General features: G+C 35.2%; 1 protein-coding gene across 3 annotated transcripts in view; it reads right to left on the bottom strand.

Moving 5' to 3' along the window:
- Positions 1-27,997, bottom strand: part of ATM (ATM serine/threonine kinase) — a 76,703-nt gene that overhangs the window by 27,577 nt on the left and 21,129 nt on the right. For 2 of the 3 annotated variants that reach the window (XM_082762662.1, XM_082762663.1), the window contains exons 17-40: positions 21,785-21,956; positions 20,416-20,615; positions 19,785-19,867; positions 19,518-19,673; positions 18,975-19,050; positions 18,692-18,822; positions 17,138-17,258; positions 15,506-15,682; positions 14,559-14,728; positions 14,002-14,248; positions 13,285-13,400; positions 12,267-12,393; positions 11,221-11,420; positions 10,723-10,894; positions 8,510-8,674; positions 8,102-8,234; positions 6,975-7,070; positions 5,532-5,703; positions 4,731-4,872; positions 3,904-4,080; positions 3,284-3,458; positions 2,068-2,155; positions 1,563-1,718; positions 463-565 (exon numbers count right to left, since the gene is read on the bottom strand). In XM_082762662.1, coding sequence (XP_082618788.1) covers positions 463-565; positions 1,563-1,718; positions 2,068-2,155; positions 3,284-3,458; positions 3,904-4,080; positions 4,731-4,872; positions 5,532-5,703; positions 6,975-7,070; positions 8,102-8,234; positions 8,510-8,674; positions 10,723-10,894; positions 11,221-11,420; positions 12,267-12,393; positions 13,285-13,400; positions 14,002-14,248; positions 14,559-14,728; positions 15,506-15,682; positions 17,138-17,258; positions 18,692-18,822; positions 18,975-19,050; positions 19,518-19,673; positions 19,785-19,867; positions 20,416-20,615; positions 21,785-21,956 — 3,555 coding nt within the window. The remainder of the gene's footprint in view (positions 1-462; positions 566-1,562; positions 1,719-2,067; positions 2,156-3,283; positions 3,459-3,903; positions 4,081-4,730; positions 4,873-5,531; positions 5,704-6,974; positions 7,071-8,101; positions 8,235-8,509; positions 8,675-10,722; positions 10,895-11,220; positions 11,421-12,266; positions 12,394-13,284; positions 13,401-14,001; positions 14,249-14,558; positions 14,729-15,505; positions 15,683-17,137; positions 17,259-18,691; positions 18,823-18,974; positions 19,051-19,517; positions 19,674-19,784; positions 19,868-20,415; positions 20,616-21,784; positions 21,957-27,997) is intronic. The other variant, XM_082762664.1, reaches the window with a different exon arrangement.

Raw genomic sequence — 27,997 nt, 5'->3', positions numbered from 1 at the left:
GATATTAAAAAAAAAATGCAGCTCTCGAACAACGAACTAAGGAAAGAACTAACTTAGACAAGGCTATTGAATAAGATTTTATGTATTATATAAGACTTGTAGATACCATGCTACTATGGTTGTGATTATTATAACTTTCTACACCAGCTTACATACTATTTTTTAAAATAAGCTATTCCCTCTGACAGAACAACAACAAAAAAAACTACTTTACTGGTTACCACCATAAGGTCGATTTGCTTGGGAAACAGTCTGTTTTGCTGTGAGTGAAAGTTTACCTGTCAGTTAGTGTTTTATATGAACTAATACTTGATTTAACTTGTCTGTTAAGGCCACTGAGTTCACTTTGAATTAGAGCATAGGTAGGACTTTCAAATACAGCCTTCAGCTCAGATGAGACCTACTGTTAATTGTGATTATATAAGAAGGTTTGCAGATTATTAAGCACATAAACATATATACCTGTAAGCTTATGCCAGTTTCTTTACTTTTTTCACTCAGGATAGTAATAGCTGTTCTTTGACTTTCATCTTCAAATGTCAAACTTTTAGCTTTTTTAAAAGACCTACAAGAAATGTTTGAACCAGTAAAGTTAAATGAAATTTCACACAAATAATTAAAGTAGTGCTGAAAAAACACTTTAGAATTAAGGGGTACATATACCAAACACAAAATTGAGCCTGTCACATTCCCAGGTTACTCAAAATGGCAGAATGGCATTTACCAGAATGGCAAAGTAGAACCAAGAATATCCATATCAAGGGATTTCAACATCAATGCTTTGTGGCTTGTTTTTGTTTTGTTTTTGGGGGAGGAGAGGAAGGAACAATTGTAATGTTTAATTTTTATTAAATCAAATTGCTAATGTGTTTTTGTGAATTCCTGAAGCAAGAATGCTCTCTTCTGTGAAACAATAACTATATAATATCTATGCTTACAACCATACTTTTGTTTTATGTTCACTGACTAGAGTTATTTGTTGCAAAACCAAAGCTAGTAAATTAGTTCCATATTTGGATCTTGTTAGACTAGAAGATAAAGGTAATTGTGCATTATATAAGAAAGTTCCCTCTACACAGATCAGCAGAGGACCAGTTATACACTAGAAATTATGACATTATGAAAATTAAAACCATACAATTCTGGTCAAGGGTCTGTGGTTTCTTTCCCCCTTGTTTCACTTTTGGACATAATTTGACCAGTAGTACACTATTAATTTCCTGAAATAAAATCTGAAAAGCGTTCCATTTGGAAAGTGAGATTAAATACTTCTTGGTATCCAGAAGCACTAGCTTGATCTAATTTCCTCCAGAACACACACACACAGAACACTTTCTGGTTAGTAATTAAAATGCCACAATTTCAAATGTGACATAGCTAGCAAACTAGGAAGGTTGGGATCACTTTGAAGGACTAAGAGTATTTTCAAGGTCAGTACACATGCCTGAGCATTTATTCTGAAGTTTCCATAGCTTTTTACACAACAAAATACTACTGGGAAACATAAAACATGATCCATTTTACTAGGAATGTCAAGAAACTGAAATCTTCAAGCCTTGTACCTTTCTTGCTGTTTGTCTATATTTATCTTGTCTGTGTAGATTTCTGCATAGAGCAAGGCTGTGAAGTGAGCAGCACATGACTGTGCTGCTACAGCAACTTCAAGGTAATTCAGATCTAGCCAGAAACTGTCATCAAAAACTGTACCTGAAACAGATCTGATTAAATAGAGACTTTAATACTGTTGTAACAGACTTAACATTAAACAAAATAAATCCAACTCAACTATAAAGCCTTCCAAAGACTGAATCTACTTTAGTCCCCAAGTCCCAACCCCATACCATAAGAAGTTTATCAGGCAAGAAGTTTTCTGAAAACTCTTTCAGCATAGTTATTATCATTTAAAGCTAGCCATATTATTCTATAATAAATGTAAGGTTACTACTAGATCTTTATTCTTTTAAGCAATGTTCTCTATCCGATTTTTCTTTTTTAATCTAGAACATCAACAGACCTTAAAACAGTCAAAATTAAAGTTAAGCAACATTTTGGAAAGCCATAATTCACCTCTTTTGCCTTCTTAAGTAATTAACAACAGCAAGCATGGTTCGTCGAGACACTTTATCCAGACTTCTGAAAACCTGGTTTTCTTGCTCTAGGATGTATATTTCAAAAAAGAGAAAATAATGAACTTGGGTCATAACAGTGTCCTTTATATTGCATTTATTGCTTCAGTAAGATCCATTGCATAGAAGCACAATGCTTGAAGAGACCTCTATCATTAGTCCCTGAACTAACTGCAAGTTTGTAGAACTTACCTCTTCAGCAACCCAAAGCTTGTATGACTTGCCTGTAAAGAGGCTACAAGACATTATACAGACTGATTCCTTTGCTGATTTGTTATTGAAGAAGTAAGTCTCAGAAGGTATGGAAGATATGGCAGAATAGCTACTGCACAAAATATATATATATTAATCTGAAGTTATTGTATTTGTGTTAAGGGCCATGCACAAATAAGAGAAATATACAATTTCAGCTCCTGGAATTGAGTTCAGTCATATTAGACTACTCCCGCTGTATAATAACAGAGATCTTTTTACATAAATTTCTGCTCACTCCAATCACAATGTAATCTGAAAGGACACCAGTCTGCTGGATTAGAAGGTACATTCCAGCCAGACAAAGCAATTCAAACATTTATCCTCAGGCTAAAAGAAGGTCCAATAGCTCTCTGTCTACTCCAAAGCAGTACTTTCTTTTGAATGGAACTTATTGCATTTACTCAAACTCAGCTACAGTTATTTTGGATTACAGCCTCCTTTCATTCTACTGGAATGGAACAAGTCTCTTTAATGTATAGGGAGACCATCATCAACATTGGACAGATGTTCAAGCAAGGGTTAATCTTTTTTTCCAAAGGGAAAATCTAGGTGAAAATGCCTTTATTCACTTTTAAGTAAGGAAGAAACTTAACTGCCTGTTTGCGATTTTAAGAGACAGTCCAAGTTTTAGTCTTGCAGCATACAACACTGCAACACATCTGAATTCAGCAAGTAAGAAACATTATCCAGTTGTGAATAATAAAAGGAGATATACAGAAGAAACCACTTGTGTCCTTTCAATGATAAGCTTCAAAATGACAGATACCTCCACTGACCAAACAACTGGACAGAAGTTTCTTGAATTCTATCTACCTACAAGTACACATCATGTATTTGAAGTCAGAAGAGTCTTCACAACCAGGATCCCTATTCTCACTGAAAGAAAAATACTGTGACATTACCTGAATCAGAACTTGGAGGTGTAGCTGATCTACTAGAAGAGACAAATCTGCAACAGGCTGTAAAAAACTTCTGGACATGAGCTGACAGAAGATTTCGCCAAGATTCATTTGAATCATGAAGAAGGACATCGTGAATCAGGTATGGAAGCAAAGTTTGACACAAGTCTGTTTTCACCTAGAATGCAGTTAGGGAACAGCTGCTAAGAAAAAGAACCAAAAGCCCTTCTTTCTCAGGTTATAATAAACTCAAAAAGCCTAACAGCTATTCTACTGTCTTACTGTACAACAAAACTAAGAACTAAAATGTATCAATTTAGACACAAACCTGAAAACTATTCAAAACAAACATTTAAGAATGAACGTGTAACATACAAAAATATATAACGCTCAATATAGCTATACTAGTATTCGGTTTAGTCACACATACTTCAACTGATTGCAATTCTCTCTCAAATCTTGTATTCAAAAATGTATTTTATGTGCAGTATCTTGACTACAAAGTACTTAATTTACTGTTAAGTAGTAACTTAACAGCAGAAATTACTATTTGTTATCAACCTGAGTAATCATATAATTTTGTGCATCATAGCCCACAGAAGTCTGTGTATAACTCAGCTCACCTCACACAGTGGCTTCATTAACTGGAGAACTTCATTTTTTACACCTCCACTGTCCAGTATTGAACGGGTCAGGCTCTTGATCCAGGTCTCGTGACTTTCTCCCAGAGGAAGCCACAGGTTTGCGTCATCCAAAGTTTCTAAAGAAGCCTCTGAATTGTTAGTTGGTAGTTCAAAAAACTAGAAGAGAAAAACATATATTGCAAATATAAACAAACACAGCATTTAAAAAACATACTGCGATCTCCACAGATTAAAACATATTAGAACAATACTGACTGTGCATGAACTGATTGAAAATATCGACTTTGTTCATGTAAATGTAAAGTTTTACAAGGAAATCTGAAAGTATTAATATTAAAACTTTACAAATAATATCAACAAGGCCACATTAGACAGCACATTTAGGTTTCACATTAAAAGTTTGAAAATCAGGAAATATCTGATTTATGGTTAATTATGCAACCTTTTTTCTGACTTATTTTCCACAAGGTTTTTGCATCAAATGATGGAATTCTGAGAAAGAATGCATTAGATTTCTATGCAGGCAAACAGAAATCATCAGTATAGTAATGAAAGCACATAGCTTTCTAACATCACATTGGTAATTTCCTATCTGAAGAAGCCCCAGATAGTGAAACAGAAAGGAAAAACAGATGTACAAAAGCAACAACATCTGCAATAAGACAGATGAAAAGGTCAACCCTTGGATTTACCAAAGATGATCTCAAAAATGTTTTCAAATTTACTTTTTTTTTTTTTTTTTTTTTTTATTTCTATGCTTTCCCTACCCCTCATATCGTGTAAATAAGCTATATTAGAAGAAGTACCTTTTTCCTAGACATTCTGAAAGGCTGTAGATAGATTAACATGGGATCACCTCTTTTTTTATAAACTTCCCAAAATTCAGTGCCAGACTTGGTGGCTAATATGTTTTTCAAACATGAAACAGCAGCAGCTCTAACATCAATACTGAAAGAACAACATATAGAATGCCATTATTAATAACTTCATTCAGCTATTTTATTTTCAAAATCACCTTTATAAACACACAAGGCAATGAATTCCATAATCTAACAACGTGTGCATCACATCAAAAAAATTTCATGACTAGGATCATAGAATCATAGAATAGAAGCATAGAATCATTAAGGTTGGACCTTAAGACCTCCAAAATCATCTGGTCCAACTATTACCTTGCCACCAATGTCACCCACTAAACACTGTCCCAAAGCACCATGTCCAACCTTTCCTTGAACACCCCAGGGATGGAGACTCCCCCACTTCCCTGGGCAACCTGTTCCAATGTGTAACTACTCTGAGAAGAAATTTCTCGTCTGCAACCTGAAAATACACCATCCCATACCTTGTTATAAAGCAAAGCCTCAGTATTTACTCTACAACATCGCTATCCTCTACAGCACAGAAGAGATTCTCTGGCTCAAGTTTAATTAGACAATTTCCAGCTTGACTGGATAAGTAATCTGAGCCTTGAGGAATCACATGGTTGTGTGTTAACAGGTATGAACCAAATGCACTTTCAGAGGTGTTACTCAGATATCAGCAACATACAGCTTAACAGCCCCTATTAAACTTTGGACTGAATAAATTAAATAAATAAATATACTCACGAATTATCTGTTAAAGCAGTATTTATTTGAGTTAACATTATAAAGACCCACTGAAGCTTTTTATCTTCAAGTAAGTCTGCTGCTTTAGAATCCAGTGCGTTTTCAGCATGCCGAAGAGCTATGGTAGAAAAATCCATGGGACCTATTTCTCCCAAGCAACTTCCAACAGCCTCTGCAAATGAAAGTAATTTTATATTTTTACACACATTAAAACAAGGTTTGACCCTAAAAAAAATGCTGTGACTAGTCAATTAGTACAAACCATTGTTATGAGCTCATTATTATGAGGTTAAAAGCTGCAAACTTTTATAAATAATCACTTCAGGAGCTTTATGATTAAAATCACGTGCGTGTTTCACAGCTTAATCCTCATAAATAATACAGTTATGCTTTCTAATTCAGTTTTCTCAAAATGTATATTGCTCTGGATTTTGCAGATTAAATCAGACACAGATTTTATTTTTGCTTGTATCCAAATCAGGTAAGTGCAAAAGGTCAGAATCACAGCCACTAAGGGAAATCATTTTTTCATTCCCTAAAACACAAGACTACATACAAGGAAAAAAATGACCTTGACTTTGAACATAGTTTCTAAAAGAGGGGGATATTAATTTTCATTAGAAAGGAATCAATATTTATTTCCCTGTTTTTTCCTTTCTACTTGCCACACTTGATAACATTTCCATCTTCTACAATATTGCTTTTAACAACCAGAGCAAACTGAAGATACTCAGGTTGTGTTTTGGATTAAGTTTAACACATCATCTAAAGAAACACAATGCAGAAAGGGCTGAAACATACAGCTTGCAGAGGTGCTGCAGAGTGTTGTATCATACTGAAGTCAATGTGAGCTGCAATTGCAATAATCGATTATTAGTACTTTAGACATATATATATTAAGGCAAATGTTCTCATGATTTGTGTATCTAGCTGTTTTAGACATCTCATCTCAGTAAACATCACCTTCATGGAAGGAATTCCCACTTTGGGAAAAGCAGATTTGTATTTTGACATTGGTACATTGGACTCAACAACAATCAGGTGTTCAACATAAATGGTGAGAATAAATTTAATAATACATGAGAGGCTTTAAGATGGACAATAATTATTTTGATTTCCACTAAAATATGCCTTTCAAATTTTCAGGTAAATTCTCTTCCATTTTTCTTACTATTTTTCAACCTACTTAAGTGACCTGTATAATGGCAGGTGTCTTCATGAGTATAAAAGAGACTAGGGTCTAAACTGATTTAAATTTACAGTATTAGTCTAAATTGTTATATGCAGTGACTGAAAAGAAGATTCATTCTAACCATCCTAATGATGGTTACCTCTAGCAGCAAAGGCAAAACAGCATTGGGAAGTAACACTGAGAACAGCCATAGTTTCAAATCTTCATTTGCAATGACAGCCCTAGGTGATCTGTGAGACTAATTAACTTACCCAGCACTGCTTTTTCACCTGCATGATTAAATGCCTTCTTGGACAGCTGCAGTAAGCTCACCACCAGTTTCACTATTACAGAATCTTCTGGTTTTTCTATCATTCACAAAGAAAAACAAAACAAAACACATTAAAACGTAATTTCTCTTTTTCTGTAAGTGCTGCCACAGAACTTCATCTGTTCTCATACTGTGATAAAAGTGGTAATAGCTGCTCCCTACTCAGCTTCCTCACACCATTCAGCAGTTCACAGATCTCTGTTCCTACTCAATCCTTTTCCAAGCTTACAAGGTCTAGATTGTTCAAGTTCTACTCTGATGTTTTCCCACACAAACTTGCTGGCCTTTTACAAATACCCTTATTTTCAAGCAGAACTTTGAGACTGAAACTGTAAATGATATTCAAGACGTGGACATAATGCACTTATGGCCTTAGGACAGACGACAGTGCTTCCTCGAATTTTACTCTTCATTTATCTAAAGAAAATTACATCATCTTTTTTTATATTCCACTCATTCAGTAAAACAAGTAGATGCAGATTTGACGTAGAGGAGAAAAATTAAATGGCCTTGTTAGAAACGTCTGAAATCCAAAATAGGAAGGAACTAGGTTTGGACTGGGAGCTAAAGCAGAACATTGTGATATGGTAAGGTTCAACTAAACTAAATTATATTATTTTCAAACTTTTGTGAGATTTATTTTCTAACATATTAGGCCTTTCTAAAATCTAGTTTTGGTAATGAAGCTACTTAAATGTAATTGTAAAGGAGCAGGGAAACTCATATACAAGAAAACTCATTAAGCAGCCATATAACAATATACTTACACATTATCCTCATCATTCACAATAATGTATGCCCCACTCCAAGAACTATATGGGCATTTTACCCTGTCTGTCATATAACACTTCATAGAATATTTATAACAGGCTCTGCAGGAGATATTTCAGATTTTGTATCAATAATACATGCCATTCTACTCTGCATGTGAAATTGCAATAAGGTTACATTGCTAAACATACCAAAAACGAGGACACAAAATTTGATGTCAAATTAGAATAGGGTTATACTGTTACACATTGAAAACCAGATACAGATGAAATAAAACACATAATCAGATGTCTGTACCCTGGAAAGTCTTCAGGAGATCCTTCATCTGATCTTTATATCGTTCCAACTGTTTGCGTAAATCATACAGTCCTTCAAGTCTTGTTAAGGGCAGTGAATCACAAGCACTAACTGAGAGAAAGTGATTCATTTCCTGCAAAACAACAGATTGTATTAAGCACAGGTTACACACAAATAAAGGCTTCAAGTAAAGAAGTGGTACACAGCAGTCCACAACGTGGAGATTAAGAGATGCAAAATAAGAATGGAGACCTAGAAGTACCTCAATTTCTGAAACTGGCAATAAAAACGATTCACATCTAATTTAAATCTTTCTCAATTACACATATAGTTCCAAAACTATTTTGCTTTTAAAAGTTTTATTGCAAAAACCACTACACCATGAGATATAATTTAAAATGTAATTACCTCCAAAAGAGAATATGGTCCTTTACTGTATTTTATCTTCTGCTGAGTTGTTCGCAAATCTTTAAAAGCGGAATATTCAGGAAAAGGATCTAAGCGCTTGATTGCATGGTACAGATTTTCATTATCCTTATTGTCTATCACCAGATACTTCAATAAGCCTAGGACCTGAACATAAAAAGTAAATGAAAAGTAAAAAAGAGAAACACTTTGGAGATGTATTTCTTTAGGTTATAAAGTCTGCATTTCTCTTAGTTTCAATAAACTGAGAACTCTATAAAAAACTTGGAAAGATAATTCATTTACAATATTAGAACTTGTAAAATTTTCAGAGGCATAGGAAAATCACAGGCATGCTCTAAAAAGGAGTTTTTGCTACTGCCTCTTTCCTAACTGATAACAAAGTGTGTATTATCACAACCTACAGTTTTATCCTGTCTTTTGATAAAGCTCATTTCATGTATTGGGCAATACAATATTGAGTATGATTTAGCAACACACTACACCCAAGCAGGCCTTTTGATGTTACTGGGACTTTTAAAATTTCTACTATTTCTATTTTATCTACTAATTGATAATTTCTACTATGTAGTGTCAGTAATTTGAAATCCCAACAAATGCCTAAAATAATGATTTACTGTCCAAACCTCTGAACTCTGGCAGAATTTGTTTCATAGCAGGTCTACAGTTTAAATAAATGCTTGCATAAGGGATAACATATTTTCTTTGAAAAATGCATTTTTTTTGTGCTGTACTTACTAACTAATGAATGCAACTGGATATTCAATACAGGCAGCTTTGAAGATCTACAATCTAAATGATGAGGTTTTTGTTTCGACACTTGTATTTATTGGAAAATGATTGACTATCTTCCATTCAATGCTGGAAGGAAAATAGAAGAAACTAAAAAGTCATCACTAAAGGAAATACATCCCTGCAGGAAACATTAGAAGAATTAGAAGATTTCACATGATAGCAGTTTGAATTTGGAGAAGTTTCTGTCCTCCCCACTTTGTTTCTGCCCAGGGATGCCCTGACATACTGCTTTCACAGCTGTGCATGTAAAATTATTTGCACAGAGATATTATAAAACATCAGATTGGTGACCACTGGGCTGGGAAAAAGGTTACTGGGTAATTATCAGCTGAACCAGTGTAGCTCTACAGTTGAATTGGATGCATTAAGAGGTCAACATACTGCTTGCTACACTGCAACCATGACCAACATATGGTAAAATGTCACCAGAGTAAGTTAGAAGGCAAGTGTGAGGACTCAAGTGCAAGAAGCATACTCGTTTCTCACCTTCAGCTAGAGATTAGAAGTCTCTGAAACTAACTGTATTTCCATCCCCAGCAGACCCCACATACAAGTTATCACCAGAAGGAAAACGAAGCTTGTCACACAACAGAAACTGCTTCATTTCTTTGTTAAGGATGAAGTGCTAAATATACTTTCAGTATCGTTTTAATTGATAAACAGCTGAACCACTGACATCTGTTTTCTGCACCTATTTCTTCCTTGTCTTCTAAACAGCTTCCCCCTCCAAAGGTCTCCATTGTATTTCCTGCGTAATTTTCCACAAGGCAAGAAGCAGTGTGGCCATGGCTAGGTGAGAGCTTTGTAGGCTACTGCTTGGCTGCTTGATCTCTTGTAACCAACTTGCCATCACCAGCAGTTTACATATAGCTATGTTCTGTCTTTCTTTTTCTTTACTGGTACCACTGGTTTGGTGTCTCTTCTCTACTGAGAACATTTTTTCTGAAACTTACCTTGAAGGTTTTATACATCTTTCATATCTGACTGAAACCGACACAGAAATTCAAAGAAGACATGAAAGGCATAAGGACAGCATTAAAGCTCTTTAAGAACTAAAAAAGGTAACTGTTTAATAGGTTAAGTAAACAGAGAATTAGAAAGTAAGTGATAGAGTAACCTCAGCAATTATGATGGAATACATCTCCATCATTGCTTAAAGCCATGGGCATTACAAATACAGAACACAGAAACACCAAAAGTAGACATTTTTATCTAAACAATTATAGGTATAGAGTTACATGCCAAATAACATTATGATGTTATTGCTTTGTGTACTTACAAAGCACAGAAAAAATGAACTGAAATTGAACACTAATTTAAGAATTCCTTTTATGAAGTGAACATAAACTTAAAAGCTAACAGACAAGGAATAAATACAAACAACTGCAACTCAGAACTACCTGTTGCTGAATCTTAGGTTGGTCCACAGCAAGAGGTATTAGTGTTCCTACAATAACGTGGAGGTGGCTCCCTAAAGCATCATTGCAACATGTAACTGCTGTGTGGCAAACATGATGAAGAAGATCACAACACAGTGAGAAGCTGCGCACGGATATGTCTCTGATAACAGGTCTGCCACAGGAAACAAAAAATTAAATTAATTAAATACAAATTGCCATTGTCTCAAGTATTAAGCTATTATATAACAGGGAAGAATAGAGGAAAAAGAGGAATATGAAGAATCTTTATTGGAAAATTTGATTCTAAACAAAAATTATCAAGGCTCTACGGATTTAGCTCAGGAGATAAAGGAGAACTGAAAAACACACAAATTGACTGAAACACTTTAAAAAACAAGTAAAAAGCATACAGAAGAATATATTTCCAAAAGGGAACAAAATAAAAAAATTAAAAGGCTTTCGGATTATTGACACCCATGACGTAATTGTCATATTTACCTGCTGTTGATGTGGTGTATCAGGGTATAAATTACATCACGGAGGACAAAAGCCCATGCTCCTCCTAAACCATCTTTTATCTCTTTAAGTAACAGAGTAACAAAGAAATGATAAATTATAAGAACTCTGTGTCTCTTGTAGACATTGTTTGTATCTGATGCATGTTTACAAAGGGCTAGAAGAATTTTCTGGAATGAATCCTAAAAATAAATAGAACTATGAGTAAAAAGATCATTCATAATGCCAACAGATATATACTTTATATCAAGAAAAAAAGCTAAGCAATAGGGAGACATATCTATATGGACAAAGACGTTAAAAAGATTTAGAATTTATTCCACTGGCTGGCAGTACTAACTTTGACGCTTAGAAGTTTTAGACAAACATGCTTCATGAAGTTTTTTTTTCTTCTTATTTTTAGAGTCATTATGGATGGGCAAAGTAAGCTGTGTTCTTCACAACATATGCAATAAAATAGCATTATCTTTGTAAAGATAAGTTTATAAGGAATTATGTTAGAAAACAGGAATATGTTTATGCTGCATCATTTTATACACCTTCCTATTTGCTATTAACAACAGAAAATCAAGTGTTTGAAAATATGACAGACTAAACAATTTTACACTGTCATTAAGGGAAGCTAACTTTAATATTTGAATTGTAGACAGTAATTAGAAAAAAACTGTCCAAACATAATTACTTTAGAATGTTTTTCAGACATCTGCCAAATAAATAAATTACATCTAAATTGTATCTGGTATACAGACATTTCCCCAGCCTTTAATATAATTCCATTTATACATTACTGGATATGCATTATGCAATTATACTCTAAGCCCTGGAATTTTTGTGAGGTTACCATATCCCAGAACTTAGGACTTCTTCCTTTTCACAAGGCAAAAAAAGAGAAATGTGTTTAAGTTTGTATTTCTTCCTCAAATATACATGATGAAAATGTCTAACTAAACTTAGATGTACCCATAAAATGAATTTTATATTCTAAAGGAAAAAAAAAAAAGTCATTATTACATACTTTACATACTTACAGGGCTTTTAGTAAGAACGGCTATGAGACTTTTTAATTTGCTTTTATGACAGCTGCTAATATAGTCCAAGGTTGCCTTAATCACGTAAGACGGAAAATGAGGAGGATTAGGTGAAGGATCCAGTTCCCTGAATGAAAAAATAAGAGGTGGTGTTTGTTTGTTTTTTTTTTCCCCAAGAATCAAACCCCATGTGTTAAATGACATATGTCTCATGGAATAGAAGGAAAAGTCCTAGGAAATCCTTTCTACTTTCAGTAAGTGAGAAGCTCTCAAAACACCAAGCAGAGTGACACACTTTTTATTCTTAACTCTGTTGCACCTTTAAGGCAGTTTTCAAGGTCTCATTTCTCTTTAACACTCTTTTATTCTTTTTTTGAAAGACCATATTGCTAAAAAAAAATATGTCTAATATAAGGTACCTTGGAGGAAAATCTAAAAATGAAAATGAAACTATTTTTAGCATTCAAATATTTCTATTAGCCAGGAATTAGTTAATTTGACATTGTTTAAGCAATTTTCTTACCAAGTACAAGAGCAGCCACTACAGGAACTGCTAAGAAAAGGTTTACTTTCACTTCTGACTTATAAGTATTTACAGACCTTTGAAAGAATGACTTGAAATTAGTCATTAAAACCTGGCTAATTTTACTGCAAGTAAAATTTTACAGGGTGGCTTTCCATCCTAGTTTAAATTGATCTAATCCAACATTGCCATAGTCCAGAGCTTATTAACATACAATGGAATTATCTTGCCCACCTATTCATTCTTTCCATTAACTGACATATTGTAGAGAGATTCCCCTTTCCTGGTATCACGGAATAACTATTTAGAAAGGATGCACATAAGGTATCATCACTAATGAAAATAAAGTCCACTAATTCTCAGTTTCGAAGTTATCTCTTCTTATGCCTGAAGGGCACATTTTAATACACAATGTTATACAAATACACTCATATATAATGTTATAGAAATACATAAAAAAAAACTACAAATTTTTTAAAATCTACAAATACCTACCCTATGTATTTACTGAGATGAGACCCTTCTGCCTCCTCATTAAGTGGCTCATGTAAGGTCATCAACAGTTCAACCACAATTTCTGATAAATTATTATGAGATAAATTGTCAATTTCCTAGAAGAAGAAAAATAGTATTTTAGTAAGAAAAAAATTAGCTAAAATAATTTAACACTTTTTTTTTCCTTCTGTGAAAACCCATCTTTTCTTGTCTGGATTCTCTATTTGTTGAATTAGTCAAGACATACAATTTATTCAGAAATTACGCCTGGTTAGGTCTTACCTATGACAGTCACAGGCAGAAGAATTGCTGCCCTTGCATTTGGAAAAAAAATAAAAGTAAGATTAATTCTTACTACTTGTTCTGTATACAGTCTGCCTCTGGGGAAGAAGGAGAGCCTTCAGGAAGTATTAAAAATATTTTAGGAGGAAAACATGACTTACATAAAGAGATACGTAACAGGGGAACTCAGGCTTGTATAATTAAACTTCTTTTTATCACGTTCTGAAATAAATTATACTTCAGATACTGTCTGCCTGAAGGATACTATTGAACCCCAATTACTTGAAAAATCTGGGATACAAATTCAGCTAGCTTGGCTGTATTACAACAATAATCTCGTATCTATAAACATGAATTATTTGTATTTTTACAAAATATATATATAGGAGTTTCCTTCATGTCATACAACTCAATTTATGCATTTAAAACTGATACCTGTTTCCCTAAGCAGTCTTCATCCTTAAGCACGTCGTACACTTTAGAAGCTGTATCTCTTTGCTGTGCTACTTCACTCTTTCCGTGGCTTTGATAGGCAAAATATGGGAGGATGTTCACAAGTATCTTTGGAAAACAGTCTGCCAAAACCTGCCTCCAGTCTTTTTCAATCTTGTTGGCCAGTGATTTCACATCTTCAAATTGACTTCTAATGACCAGGTGTGGAACCAAAACTTTGTAACAAGACCTACACGTAGTAAATACATTTCCAGAATGTCCTTGAATTGCATTTTTGAAAAAATCTCAAGCATAATATAGCAAATACCATTCCTCCACTAGATTCCTCTATAACTAAGCCTGTAATTATTGTCTAGCTACTGCTACACAAAAAGTCTTTGCAGCATAACTATAGTATAGAAGATGCTAATACATTAGAAAAGCTCTCAGTACTTCTTCCTACAGTAAAATCTTGATGCGTAACTACATTTAGGTATTTGAAACCTTGTGTCATAATTGTAAATAAATCTAGATAAACTGCTTTCATATAGCAAACTTACCTGTAGAATTCCTCAAGGCTAGTATAGTTCAGAAGTACATAAGGGAAGGCAGATAGGTTGTATCCCCTGTCATTTATTTTCAGCCACTCCACCACCAAATAATCCAAATGTGATGTCATGAAGTCTTCTATACTTTTATAGCCAAAAATGTCAGATACTTTTTTCAAAACCTGTGCATTAAATAAGATTATAAAGTAGCACAAACAATACATGATACAATGGCATAGTGAAAGTACTACTTGTCCACCCCCCTACCCTTTTAACACTTATTCATGTAATTCAGCTTTTTTTTTTTTTTTTTTTTTTTTTTTTAATTTCTGTTTCTTCTAAGAAGGCAATCAAGAACTATACCTGCCTTGGAAGAGGTAGCATGCAAAGAAAGGACAAACTGGTATATATTTTGCTGGGTAAAGACTGCACATAGAACAAGAGACATTGAGTAGAAAGTGATAAAAATGAGAGACCATACACATCAAAAAAATGACCAGCACGATAGACTGTAGTACGAACAGCAATTATTTCAGTACAGCCTTATGAACAGCAACATAAAAGTTCATCAAGACACATACCATCTTCCAATACACTGCATTTACTTTACATATTTTCCACATTGGAAAATTCAACTTACTTTTAGAGGATAGAAAGAATTTTTAATGAGTTCTGAAATCTTTAATGTTCAAAAATCTATTTGTGTTTTAGATCTGTGCTTTTAAGGTACAGGATTTACTGTTAAAATTGCTTTTTATGATATCATTACTTCTGTGTTAACATTATACAGATTATTAGATTTAATTACAAACTCATTCAGATATTTAAGTCTCACATTAGCCATGCATTGCATTAAAAAAAAAAAAACAACTTTCAAAATTGACAAAAGCATTTTGCACCATTACAAATTTGTTTTGCTTCATTTATAACCTAAATATAAACCAGATTTTTTTACTTGCCTTTTTCACAAGGTGAAGTTCTAACCCATTCTCTTTCACAGACTGGCAAATAGCAAACAAAGCTTGCTTTTCGCATACAGGACTGCAGCACAGAACCATGGTTACAAGCATCAGCAAAACTGCTTTTCTGTTACACTGCTTATCCAAGAGATCTTCAGAACTTGCACCGTCACTAACCTGCAGGAAGAAATAATGAAGACTTTACATAAAAATTCTGTTAAAATAATTTAATGCTGTTAAAACAAATTGATTGTTAAAACAATCAAATATCTGAAGAACTAAATTAATAAATTAGAACAAAGGGTGCTGATACAAACACTTCTGAAAATACTGCTTTGGTTGCTTAAAAATTAAATCCCCCAGCTGTCTGCTCCACCTCTCAACCAGAATTTACTGCCTCCAGCATGTTAGCATACAAGCTTATATCTCATATACTTTAGTTCACATGTAGTATTAGCAACTCAAACAAAGGCAACACACTTAGCAGACAAATAACTGAGACACTAACAAGTCTCCTCTTGCTCCTTTGCAAAATTTACTGCCTCTAAAGCAGACACAGCAGCAGGATTTTCCTCAAGTTTTTTTTTTTTAATTATTATTTTTTATTAATTTCCTAATAATAACATATGTATTACCATGTGAGGAGAAAAGCACAAACCACTAAAGCATACATGCAAGAGCCACCTTGTGATTCAAATACAGTTCTTCCTTTCCTAATGCACAGTGTTGACTAGTGACAAATACTGAATAAAAGTAACACGAAACTGAACCAAGGACAGAAGCTAATGAGAGATGACAGCAAGGAGAGGTGACAGAGCAGAGAGCTGGGGCAACAGAGAAAATAGATGAAACAACGAAGAGCTGGAGCAACAGAAGTCTGCAGGCAACAGATGGAACGAGATCACAGGGATGAGGCCTCAACAGCAAGCCCAAGCTACAGGACAGCAACCCAGTGCAACAAAGAGAGAAAACACAACAAATAGAGACAGCAGGTGGAAATATGATAGACCAACAAAAAATATTATGGAAAGTATGGATGACTAGGCATGGTAGCAAGGAAGAGGGAAAAATGAGACACTAATAGAAATATTAATAGTTAAAGAAATTCTGCAGTAATATACACCACTACATTTCCAGTTACTGCTATTAAAAAAAAATACTTTTCTTTTACTTGAATTTTCATCTGAATATTTTATATTTTAAGCAAATTTTAATTTTGTGGAAATCAGTATCCTAATACCACTGGAAACATTACCTTACCAAAATATGTAGTATAAAAACAGAACTGTAAAAGTACATAATTTAAATTTACCTTGCCACCTATTCACTATTTATATATTGTTTAGAATAGTACGGTTCCATTTTCCTTTGATTCTTAAATGTTACAGGAGTAAAATCTGCAACAAGTAGCATTATACAGTCCAAAGCATACACTGAAAAAGCTGACAGATTTTTAACGTGGACAAAACAGACTTGACTGAACGTATAAAGGATTACCACGTTGTTCCACCACCTCAGATTACCAGAAACCATGAAGAATTAATATTCTTGGAAAGCTAAACACACTTATTTCAAAAGTCATCATATTCACAACCTGAAAATTTGGCAAAACTAATGATTAGATGTTGTTACCAGATTGCTCATTCCTTCCTGAACTCTGAGATAGGCATTCTCAAAAGCCTTTTGCTGGAGCTTCAAGGGAAGAGGTTTTGACAATCCAGAAGAATCTTTCTGTTTCACATCTTGAAACAAACTTCAAAAAAAGAATAATTATTAGCATAACACTTAGTCTACAGAATTGGTGCATATTGTGCAAAGCAAATAATAAGATTCTGCTTTTCTATACACTCTAATTTTCTTCTTCATTTTCTTGTATATAGCAGTCCTTCCTTCCTCTCCCTCAAACTTTTTTCAGTAACAGGAAGATTATCTGCTGGGGCTAAAAACTGAAATGAAAGTTTCCCAATCTCTGCCAGTGCAGGAATCTAAACTTCAACTAGTTGTCACAACGGAACATTCCGCCTCATGAAATATGTTGGGAATACATTTACTAAACAAATGTACATGTATAAAGAGTTTCTCAAATACATATATATATATATTTATATATACACACACATAGTATACAATATATATAGATATATATGTGTTTACATATAATGTATATACATATATTATACGTATTATATATATATATATATATTTAGATAAAGGCACAACTCACTCTGCTACAAAAATTGGAACATCATAGTGGATTGGACCAAACATCACTCTAGCTATTTCTAAGTGACCAACAACAGATACCTAAGAAAGGTCACCATATGTTTGCTTTGTATGTAGAATAACACCCTTGAAAACATCCTAATATTTGACCACTGGAGACCTAGGCAGATTATGAGTTAGAAGTGGTGACTATATTTAGTATCCTTCAATGATTTTCTCTTTCATGAATTTGTCCAGTCACTTCTTGAGCCCCTGTAAACTTTGGGCATCTAGACAGTTGAACATAGTAGGATAATAATCATCATAACTGAATATTGTATGAAGTAAACCATATTTTTTTAGAATCTTGAACATGTTAGCTTCAATTGATGTACCATAGTCTTGAAACTGGAAAAGACTAATAATCTTCATTTTATTCCACTCCAGATTTTGTAATATAATATCTCCTGCAATTCAATTCTTTTTATGCTGAAGGGCTACAATTTACGCAAACAACTGATGTGTGTAAAGTGTTCCTTACTTTTGAACATCCCTTCTCCACTCCTACTCCAGTTCCATTATATTATTTTTTTTGAGAAATGGAGAAAGAACTGTACATGGTATTCAAATATACAAGATCCTTTAAAATAGTTTCCATGCTACACAATGTGACCAACTTATTTCTAGAGGATAAACAACTATTTCATATTCAAGTTTTGCATAATGCATCTAATGCAAAAATTACAATTATACGCAGTTTATATATATGTACATAATTATATATATATATACACATATATTTATATATATATATACACACACACACATATATATACACAGAATACTTCATAGGCTTTTATATTCCCTCAAGATCAATGCCCCAGAACTACTAGAAACAGCAGGTATACAGTAGCAGAAGTAAGACCCAGTTAAAGTGAAAATTACTGTTATTCTTATAAACAGAAAAAATATCTACATCATCACCTGGTAATCGACTTTGCAGCAAGAATGCAAACTTGATGGTGACTATCGGCGAGAAAACGTGGGAAAGCATCACACACAGGAAGATCTCCATCTTTTAAATTAAGGATAGCCCACTTGGAATAAGGATCAGCCTGAAAAAAATGAATATTGAGGTTTAAAATATACAGAATACTTACAGTGATATACTTACTGATGTATGCACAAAAATCTTTAGAAACTGTTTTCAAGCACATCGTAAGTATATATGTAATATGCTAATGAATTTAAATAAAAATGGGATTACCTCAAGCAGGGCTTTCATGCAGTTTAAAAGCGCTACTCTTACTGGTGCCGTGCATCTCTTTCCTTGAGATAGCTTCCTGAAATACGGAACATTTGAATAAATGAAAAAGTTGCCAACTATTTTGAGAAAATTCTAACAAGTTAGTTTCTGCTGCTTGCAGTTCATTCTTTTGTGCTTAACAGGTAAATTTGGCAGGATTTCATGATTTTCCTGGTAATCTACAATAATAAGTAATATTTATTTTTGATTGCTCAAGTTATCATTTGTTATCCAGTACTTGTAATGCTTATCCAGTTGAGAGTAAAATCTTTGTTAATATACAAATGTGTAGTGTTTATTTCTATAACACTATCATCTTAAGGACTGTAAAGACACTTTGATACAAATATGACATAGAAATCTGGAAAGTTAAATACTGGATAAAGGGAAAGCACATGGACTCATGGGATACCAATAGTAAGACACACAGTCACCACGTGGATAACGAAGTTAAAAATCTTATGCCCAGCAAACAGACTTCTGCATTAAATAGATAAAACATACCAAAAGGCTTCAATAATTGCCAAAAATTGCCCTTGAGCATCCCCTGTCTCTTCTGCATGTGCGCTGGACTGGCCCAAACTTACTGCTATAGGCAGCAAGTTGTTTAAAATTACTTTACAAACATCTTGGTCTCGACGGTAGAAGGAACACACAGCACTGTGAAACAAAGAAAGAAAAAAAAAAATCTTGAACCACTAAGCAGTTCTCAAATTCTGTAGCTGTTGAACTAAAATAGCTCTAATAATGCTAAAATAGTTTCTCTCTTACAAAAGAGGTTTAAGAAGCATAAGAACTTCATCTTCAGGCAAGAGGTTTTCTTCAGTAGGAAGCTCCTTCAAAAGGACCAAGTACTGGGGAAGACAACAAAAAAAAAAAAAAAAAAAGAAAAAAAAAAGAACCAAAATGGAAAATAATTCTTAAGAAAGTAAATAGACTACAAGAAAAACTAGAAGACATTTTCAGTAACTGCCACATAGAATGTCATCATGCAGTAAGGATACCTAATGTCAGCTCTTACGTGTTAGAATCCTACCATCTTTTTATGCACACTGTCACAGTAACATTGCTTATGAAATTTTTGTGTTTTGCAACCAAAAATATTTCCTTTGTAAACTAAAATACAGATCCTATTCTATGACAGAGACCATTTTTAGGTATTTAACAAATAATTAATGATAAAGGCAAGACGTTTATACTTCTCAGCTGTTTATTTTCTAATTTACAACAAATTCCAACTGCTCCTTCCCCGTCTACCCCAGCACACTTCAAAACATCAGAAGTACCTTTTTTCTGATCTTCTCAGAGGACTGATGACAAGAGAAAGGGCACTAAAAATTCACAATTTTAAAAACAGTACTGGAACAGAGGTGAGTCTTCTGTAAAATAATCTCACACTCACCGTGTGCAGATGCAATGGCTTAGCACTGTCAAAGACGCTCCTATCAGTTAACATCAACAGCTTCCTCCGTATATCAGAGGCTCGGAAGCTCACTGTGCGAGTTTGGACTGTAGTTGCACAAATACATAAGAACCTCAAAATTTCAAGAAGGAGTAAATCCTGCTTTGTCAACTGTTCTTCAGCTAATGGACTCACAGCACCTGAAAATAAGGTTCACATGTAAGAAATGCCTCTCCAAGTACAACAAAAAAGCCTTATAACATTTTATGCCTTTACAAAACTAAGTTCTTACAATAGACAGAGTACTAGAAACCTTTATTTGTTATTAAGCAGATACTGCAACAGTAAGTAGTTTCTTGAATGCTTCCTACATCTAAAAAGGCCCTCTTTAAAACAGATGCTTTCAATGTTATGTGCTCATACAGATGGATTATTCTCCCGTCAAAGTACAATGAACACAACAGAACCATTTTTTTTGTGCTGTTCACTATTACTTAGGATGTATTTTAAACTACAGATTCAAAGCTTCCCCAACAGTGAAATTATGACAATTACCACTATATTAATGTCCTCATCCAAATTTCAATTATAACCTAAAAGAAATAGTTACAAATGTCATTTCCTGTCACATTTAGAGCTCTGCCACATTTAGAGTAACTTTCTGCAATCCCAAACTTTAGAACCATTTATTGGATGGCTGGAGAAGATATTTCTAAACACATTTATTCAGCATGATGGAGAAAACAGACCAGCTCTTTGTTGCAGTAGTATAACACCATGATTTCCTTTCCAATAACAAAACAGAAACCATAGTCCTGATTAGACACTAAAATACGCATCATTTTAAGAAACAAATTAAAATGAAAGAGAACATCAGTACTTATAGGTCTTAACAGCAATAAACACCTGTCCTAAGAACATACAAATTCATGTTCCTCCTCCTACTTTTGATACAAGAAAGCTGACCTTGCCAAGAATTACTGATCAGCAAAAGAAATGAAAAAGGACTACTTTTAAGAAAATGAAGCACAACCTAATGACAGAGACAGGTAGTCTACAGACACACCTTCTCTTCTTTTCCAAAACTTCTGACTTTGAGCAAGTTAACTAGATTCCTGCATTTCACTATTTGTAAAATAAAAAATAAACTTCTCATTTCCAGATGAGTTAGAGTACTTGATTAATATCTTTAAAACACTAATGAAGTACAAAAATTGTTTAGAATGTACCTGGTTCAACTATTACCTGACTAAAAACAGAACAACATGATACCTAACTGTCATTCAAGGAAAGAACAATTTGTAAAAACAAGGCAGGAGAGCGGGGTCTTAATCTTTCGCAAATAGTTTTGGACAGAGAGAAAGCTTACCTGTTACATTTTGCATGTCACCAGATTCATTTGTACCGCTGACGTCAGTCACTGAATGACCGTCAAATAGATTATCAGATACCTGGTTATCTGTTTCCATTATACTCTCCTCAGGATCATGCCCCACTACATCCATTTCTCCTAAGTCACTTGGTTTTCCAGTAAATGTCATCTGACAAAAACACAATATTCTTTTAAAGTTGGCTTTTAATGACAGGAGAAAACACATAAGCATAGAACGAGGAAAGACACTACAGTTTTCCAGTCAACTCGAACAGGTGAAGAAAATAAGGGCTACACTGAAGCGATGCACTTCACTCTTCATGATAAAACTGTCTTCTAAACATGTGAATTGTATTTGAACTATTCTCTTCAAGACATAAACTTCCTGAGACAGACATGTTTTTGTGTTTTACGGTGCCAAGGACATTGTTAGTAGTTGAAAAATAATTCTCTGGAAGACACCAAACTTCCCACCATACTTCATAATTACACAGAAATGAAAAGGCAGCGTACGGCCTTTTTGAGAGCACAGTAATTACTGTTTTCCCTACTAGATGAGAAGCTAACAGAAGGTAAATTCCTCAGGTTCTCCTAACCTGAAAAAAAAAAAAAAAAAAAAGGATTTTGCCTACCTAGACCTGACTACAGCACAATCTGCCAAAATGAGAAGTTTCAAAAGTTGTAGTAAACCCAGTGATGTGCCATCCTATTACTTTTGTAAAAGATAAGATTACTTTTGTAAAAAATAAAAATAAGATTACTTTTGTAAAAGAGAAGAGAGCCAGTTACAGCTCAAACATTTAACATCTACAAAAAAACATCTCTACAGTGTTTTTTAAGACACATAAACCCAACAAACAAACAAACAAAAAAAAAGTTCTTAACATTTCCACATGCATTAAAGTTAGATGTCGTGTTATAGAAATTCTATGGCATAAAATCTATATATTATTTAACAATATTAAATAATATAAAAAATTTCCAAAAATAGCATTGTTTTTTAATATGAACAGGTGATTAAGGAGGTATTGGGGAGGCATTGGGGAGGCAAGGACAATCCCCAGACATGGACTGTATATCTCGAAACAAGACACTGAAACTCATGATAAGGAAGCGGCAGACGGACAGAGAAACAAACGTAAGGACTACAAATCTCAAAACTGGACATTGGAATTCATTATAAAGATACAACAAACGGAAGAATTAGCAACAACCAGCTCTTGCAATTAAGAAACCTGCCAATTCAGCAGATTCCTGACCAAAGGTGAAAAGTACACTGTGAGGAAGACTCGGGGTCTTCCTCCCAAAGACCCCTGCCCACAATTCTTGGAAGGCTCTACGCAGGCGCAAGGTGCCAAAAGGCTAATTAGCATGAGAAGCGAGGGAAGGCGGGGATAGGTAATGCATATGTATAGGTGCTTGTAGAATATTAATAGATTGATTGTATAAATTCAAGACTGCTTTTTGCTTTGGGTATGCACGATAGGTGGAGAGATCCCCCGTGCATCCAGCGCTGCAATAAAGAATATACCACTTAAAGGAATTTCGGCTTCGATCTTTGAATCAATCTGGCACCCCAGATGGGACAACCTCTCTGCCGGACTGCAGGACCCGCTGGGGACAGGACTCCCTAGGGTACCCCCGGGATTTCCCGGAGGGACTCCTCGACTCACCGGATCACTGCGGAGGCAGACAAGGACCCCATCATTGTAAGTGAGTATATTCTTTATTCTGGTTTGGTTTTCTGGTAGACCGGTCATCTGGGACTGTCCAGTAAGTCGGAAGGTGACTTCTGCAGGACAGTATTTGGTATATACTTTGTGGTTAGTACCACAAGTATATCTGGGGACCTTGGGGTCCATCTGTATCTGGAACTGTCTGTAAGTCAGAAGGTGATCTTCTGCGAGGCACTGTTTGGTATATACTTTGTGGTAAGCACCATAAGTATATTTGGGGACCTTAAGGAAAGAGCTCGCTTTAAGGTCCATCTGGAATTGTGTTGTCTATTTCGGTTTTCTGACTCAGGGAGTATGGTATTTAACTTTGGTTATTGTTACTGTGATTTTGGCTATTTTCCTGGTGGTAATAGTAGGTTCGTGGCATTGTTATAAGAAAGATATCGTTACGGTGTTACACAGTTCGGTTTTCTGACTTATCGCATGTGGAATTTGACTCTGACTATTGCTATTGTGATTTTGGCAATATTCCTGGTAATAGTAATAGTTTTGTGACATCGCTACTGAAAGATAATGCGTGCCCGTATTTTTGTGAGTGATACGTTTTGTGATACGCTTTTGCAAGTAACATGTGTATTCTGAAAGTGTAAACTGGAAAATGGGGGGGGCAAACAAGCAGTGAAATTTTAAAGAAAAGTGTGTTAGGATGTGTTTTAAGTTTGAAAGGGTTGTGAGGCATTGGAACAGGCTGCCCAGGGAAGTGGTGGAGTCACCATCCCTGGAAGTCTTCAAAAGACGCTTAGATGTAGAGCTTAGGGATATGGTTTAGTGGAGGGCTGTTAGCGTTAGGTTGGAGGTTGGACTCGATGACCTTGAGGTCTCTTCCAACCTAGAAATTCTGTGATTCTGTGATTCTGTGAAGTCACTGGAAGGATATTGGAGGATCTGCCGGTGGAAGCGTGAACAGGAAAACATTGATAAAATATCGTAATCAGTGCTGGCCGCTTTATAAGCTGGAATGTGGAGAAAAGTGGCCCCTAAATGGAGCTTTAAACTATAATATTTTGCTACAGTTAATGTTGTTTTTTGAGAAGCAGAACAGGATGAAATGTTGTATACTGATGTTTCAGCATCTTGGTGGGAAAAGGTACGGAATTAAGTTGGCCCCTGACTGAGCCTTTGATGATGGCATTAGAGAAGTACAGGCTGGAGAAAGATAAAGGAAGTGTTAAAAGGGTTGTTGAAAGTGTTAAAGGTGTTTGAAGTTGAATGAGCAGGGAAAGAGGATGTAGGAATGTTAATAGTTCTGCCTCTGCCCGAGGCAGAGATCTTAAAATCCCGGGTGTTAGCCCTTTAGGGCAAAGGGACCACAATGGGTCTGAGAGAGTTGTCACAGAAACAGAAAAGCAGTTAACTCTTAAAACAACCTGAGTTCATGTGCGAGCTCAGATTGCCGATGGGACCGCTCAGGGAACTGTGGACAATTGCATTCCCCTGACCGACCCCCACTAAGACCCGAATCATCCTGAAAATTATGAACGGTTAAGTAAATACTAAAACCTGGATGAATTGGGAATTGAGAATATGCTTCCAACAAGGTCTAAAAGAAACCCCTATGGAATTTTTAGACCAACTCTGAAATGTAATGAAAATAAATAAATAAATAAATAAATAAATAAAACAAAACGGTTTGGACCTGGCTTCGGAGGACAAATTGACTAGCCTTTTCCTAGGGTAATCGACCCCTGATTTCAACAGGAATAATGGGGACTTGGGGAATCTACCCTAGCGGATCCTCCACTGGTTATAATGAAGCTAGGGGAGGAATGGAAGTGAAATTTCTTATTGATATGGGGCAACATATTCAGTTCTAAATCAAGCATTAATGCCTTCACAGAATTATTATGTTAGGGTAAAAGATGTGTCGTGGTTTAACCTGGCCGGCAGCTAAACACCACACAGCCGTTTGCTCACCCTCCCCCTCCCTCTCTGGGACAGGGGAGAGAAATGGAAAGTGAAGCCCGTGAGTTGAGATAAAGACAGTTTAATAAGACAAAATAATAATAATAATAATAATAATAATAATAATAATAATAATAATAAAATGATGATAATAGTACCACTACTAATAATGTGTACAAACAAGTGATGCACAATGCAATTGCTCACCACCCACTGACCGATGCCCAGCCTAACCCCGAGCAGTCCGGCCCCCTCCCCCCGGCTAGCCACCCCTATATATTGTTTAGCATGACGTCAGATGGTATGGAATACCCCTTTGGCTAGTTTGGGTCACCTGTCCTGGGTCTGTCCCCTTCCAGCTCTTACTGCACCCCCAGCCTGCCTGTTGGCAGGACAGGGCAAAAGGCTGAGATGTCCTTGGCTTGGTATAAGCACTGCTCTGCAACAATTAAAACATCGGGGTGTTATCAGCACTCTTCTCATCCTAAGCCAAAACACAGCATTGTACCAGCTACTAGGAAGAAAATTAACTCTGTTCTAACTGAAACCAGGACAAGGTGTAACTGAAAAGGCTTATTTTTGTGATCCTTTGAAGTACAAGTTAGGGAAACAATGGGGCATACACAGATTTTTATATATGCCTAACTCCTCATGGGCACTCTTAGGTAGAGATTTATTAGAGCAAGTAGGAGCAGAAATTGTCTTTGAAAAAGGGAAAATGGAATTAAGAATAGGAGAAGAACAACTAACAAATGTGTTAAGCTTGGCACTAATACAAACTGACCCTAAAAGTGAAATACCTTTAGAGATCACAGATCAAGTATGTCCAGGAGTTTGGGCTACTGAAACCCCTGAAAGAGCTAAAAATGTGACCTTAATAATTATTAAATTAAAGCCAGGACAGAAACCCGTTAAGGTTAAGTAATATCCTTTGAGGATAGAAGATAGGAAAGGAATTAAAGAGATAATTAATAAATTTTTACAGTATGGATTATTGATTGAATGCGAATCAGAATACAATACACCCATATTGCCAATTAAAAAGGCAGATGAAAAAGCTATAGGCTAGTTCAGGATTTGAGAGCCATAAATAAAATCACTGAGGATATACATCCAGTAGTGGCAAACCCTTATACTTTGCTGACTAAATTAAAGAATAGTCAAGTCTGGTTTACCGTACTGGATTTAAAAGACGCCTTCTTCTGCCTAGGCTTAGCCACAGAAAGCCAAAACCTATTCGCCTTTGAATGGGAAAATCCCGATTCAGGCAGAAAGACGCAGCTTACGTGGACATTACTACCTCAAGGATTCAAGAATAGCCCCACTATTTTTGGAAACCAATTAGCAAGGAAACTCGAAACATGGATGCCTCCGGACACTGAAGGTGCTTTGTTACAATATGTAGATGATCTCTTAATAGCTACCGAGACTAAAGGGAGTTGTATTCAATGGACTATAAGTTGTCTTAATTTTCTGGGTTTAAATGGATATCAAGTCTCTTGACAGAAAGTCCAGCTGGCTCAACAAAGTGTGACCTATCTGGGATTTGAAATTTCGGAAGGACAACGAGAACTAGGAACTGAACATAAGGAAGTCATTTGCCAGACTCCAGAACCTCAAATGGTAAAGGAGCTACAAACCTTTTTAGGAATGACAGGTTGGTGTCGCCTTTGGATTTATAATTATGGACTATTGGTAAAGCCTCTATGTGAATTGATAAAGATTAACCAGTCAAAGTTAGTCTGGACTGGAGAAGCACAAAAAGTCTTTAAACAACTTAAACAAGAATTGATGATTTTGAAATATCAAGCAATATTGGTAGAACAGGACAACGTGGAAATTGTGATAACTAATATTGTGAATCTAGCCTCTTTTCTTAGTGATGCTCCGGCACAACCTGTGATTCACGATTGTTTAGAAACTATAGAGACTGTGTATTCCAGCCGACCAGACCTTAAGGAGGAGCCCATGGAAGATGCGGAAGAAACTTGGTTCACGGATGGGAGCAGTTTTGTTACGCAAAGACAACGTAAAGCTGGATATGCTATAACAACTACTCAGCAGGTAATCAAGTCTAAGCCTTTACCCCCTGGAACATCAGCTCAAAAGGCGGAGATAGTTGCTCTCACGAGAGCATTGGAACTGGCAGCGGGAAAAAGGGTAAATATTTGGACAGATTCTAAATATACATTCGGCGTGGTACATGCTCATGGAGCAATTTGGAAAGAACATGGATTGCTGACCGCTCAGTGAAAACACAAAGTATGCTGAAGAAATTTTAAAATTGTTAGAGGCTGTAAAACAACCAGAAAAGGTAGTTATCATGCATTGTCAGGGACACCAAAAGGGGAACACCGATTTTGAAATTGGAAATCGATTGGCAGAGGCTAAGCAGGCAGCTGAAATAACTGAGGTGAAGGCATTGTCTTTGATACCAGACGGTAAAATCCAAACTATATCCAAATTATACAAAAGAAGACTTAAAATTAATTGAAGATTTGAAAGGTAAAATGAAGCCAGATGGATGAGTATATTTAAAAGATAACCACATAGTAATACCCTCTAGTTTGAC

This window comes from Aythya marila (assembly GCF_965140915.1).
Source record: "Aythya marila genome assembly, chromosome: 1".
NCBI lineage: Eukaryota > Metazoa > Chordata > Aves > Anseriformes > Anatidae > Aythya > Aythya marila.
Note: the sequence above shows the minus strand (reverse complement) of the source record. Positions and strands in the feature narration are given on the sequence as shown.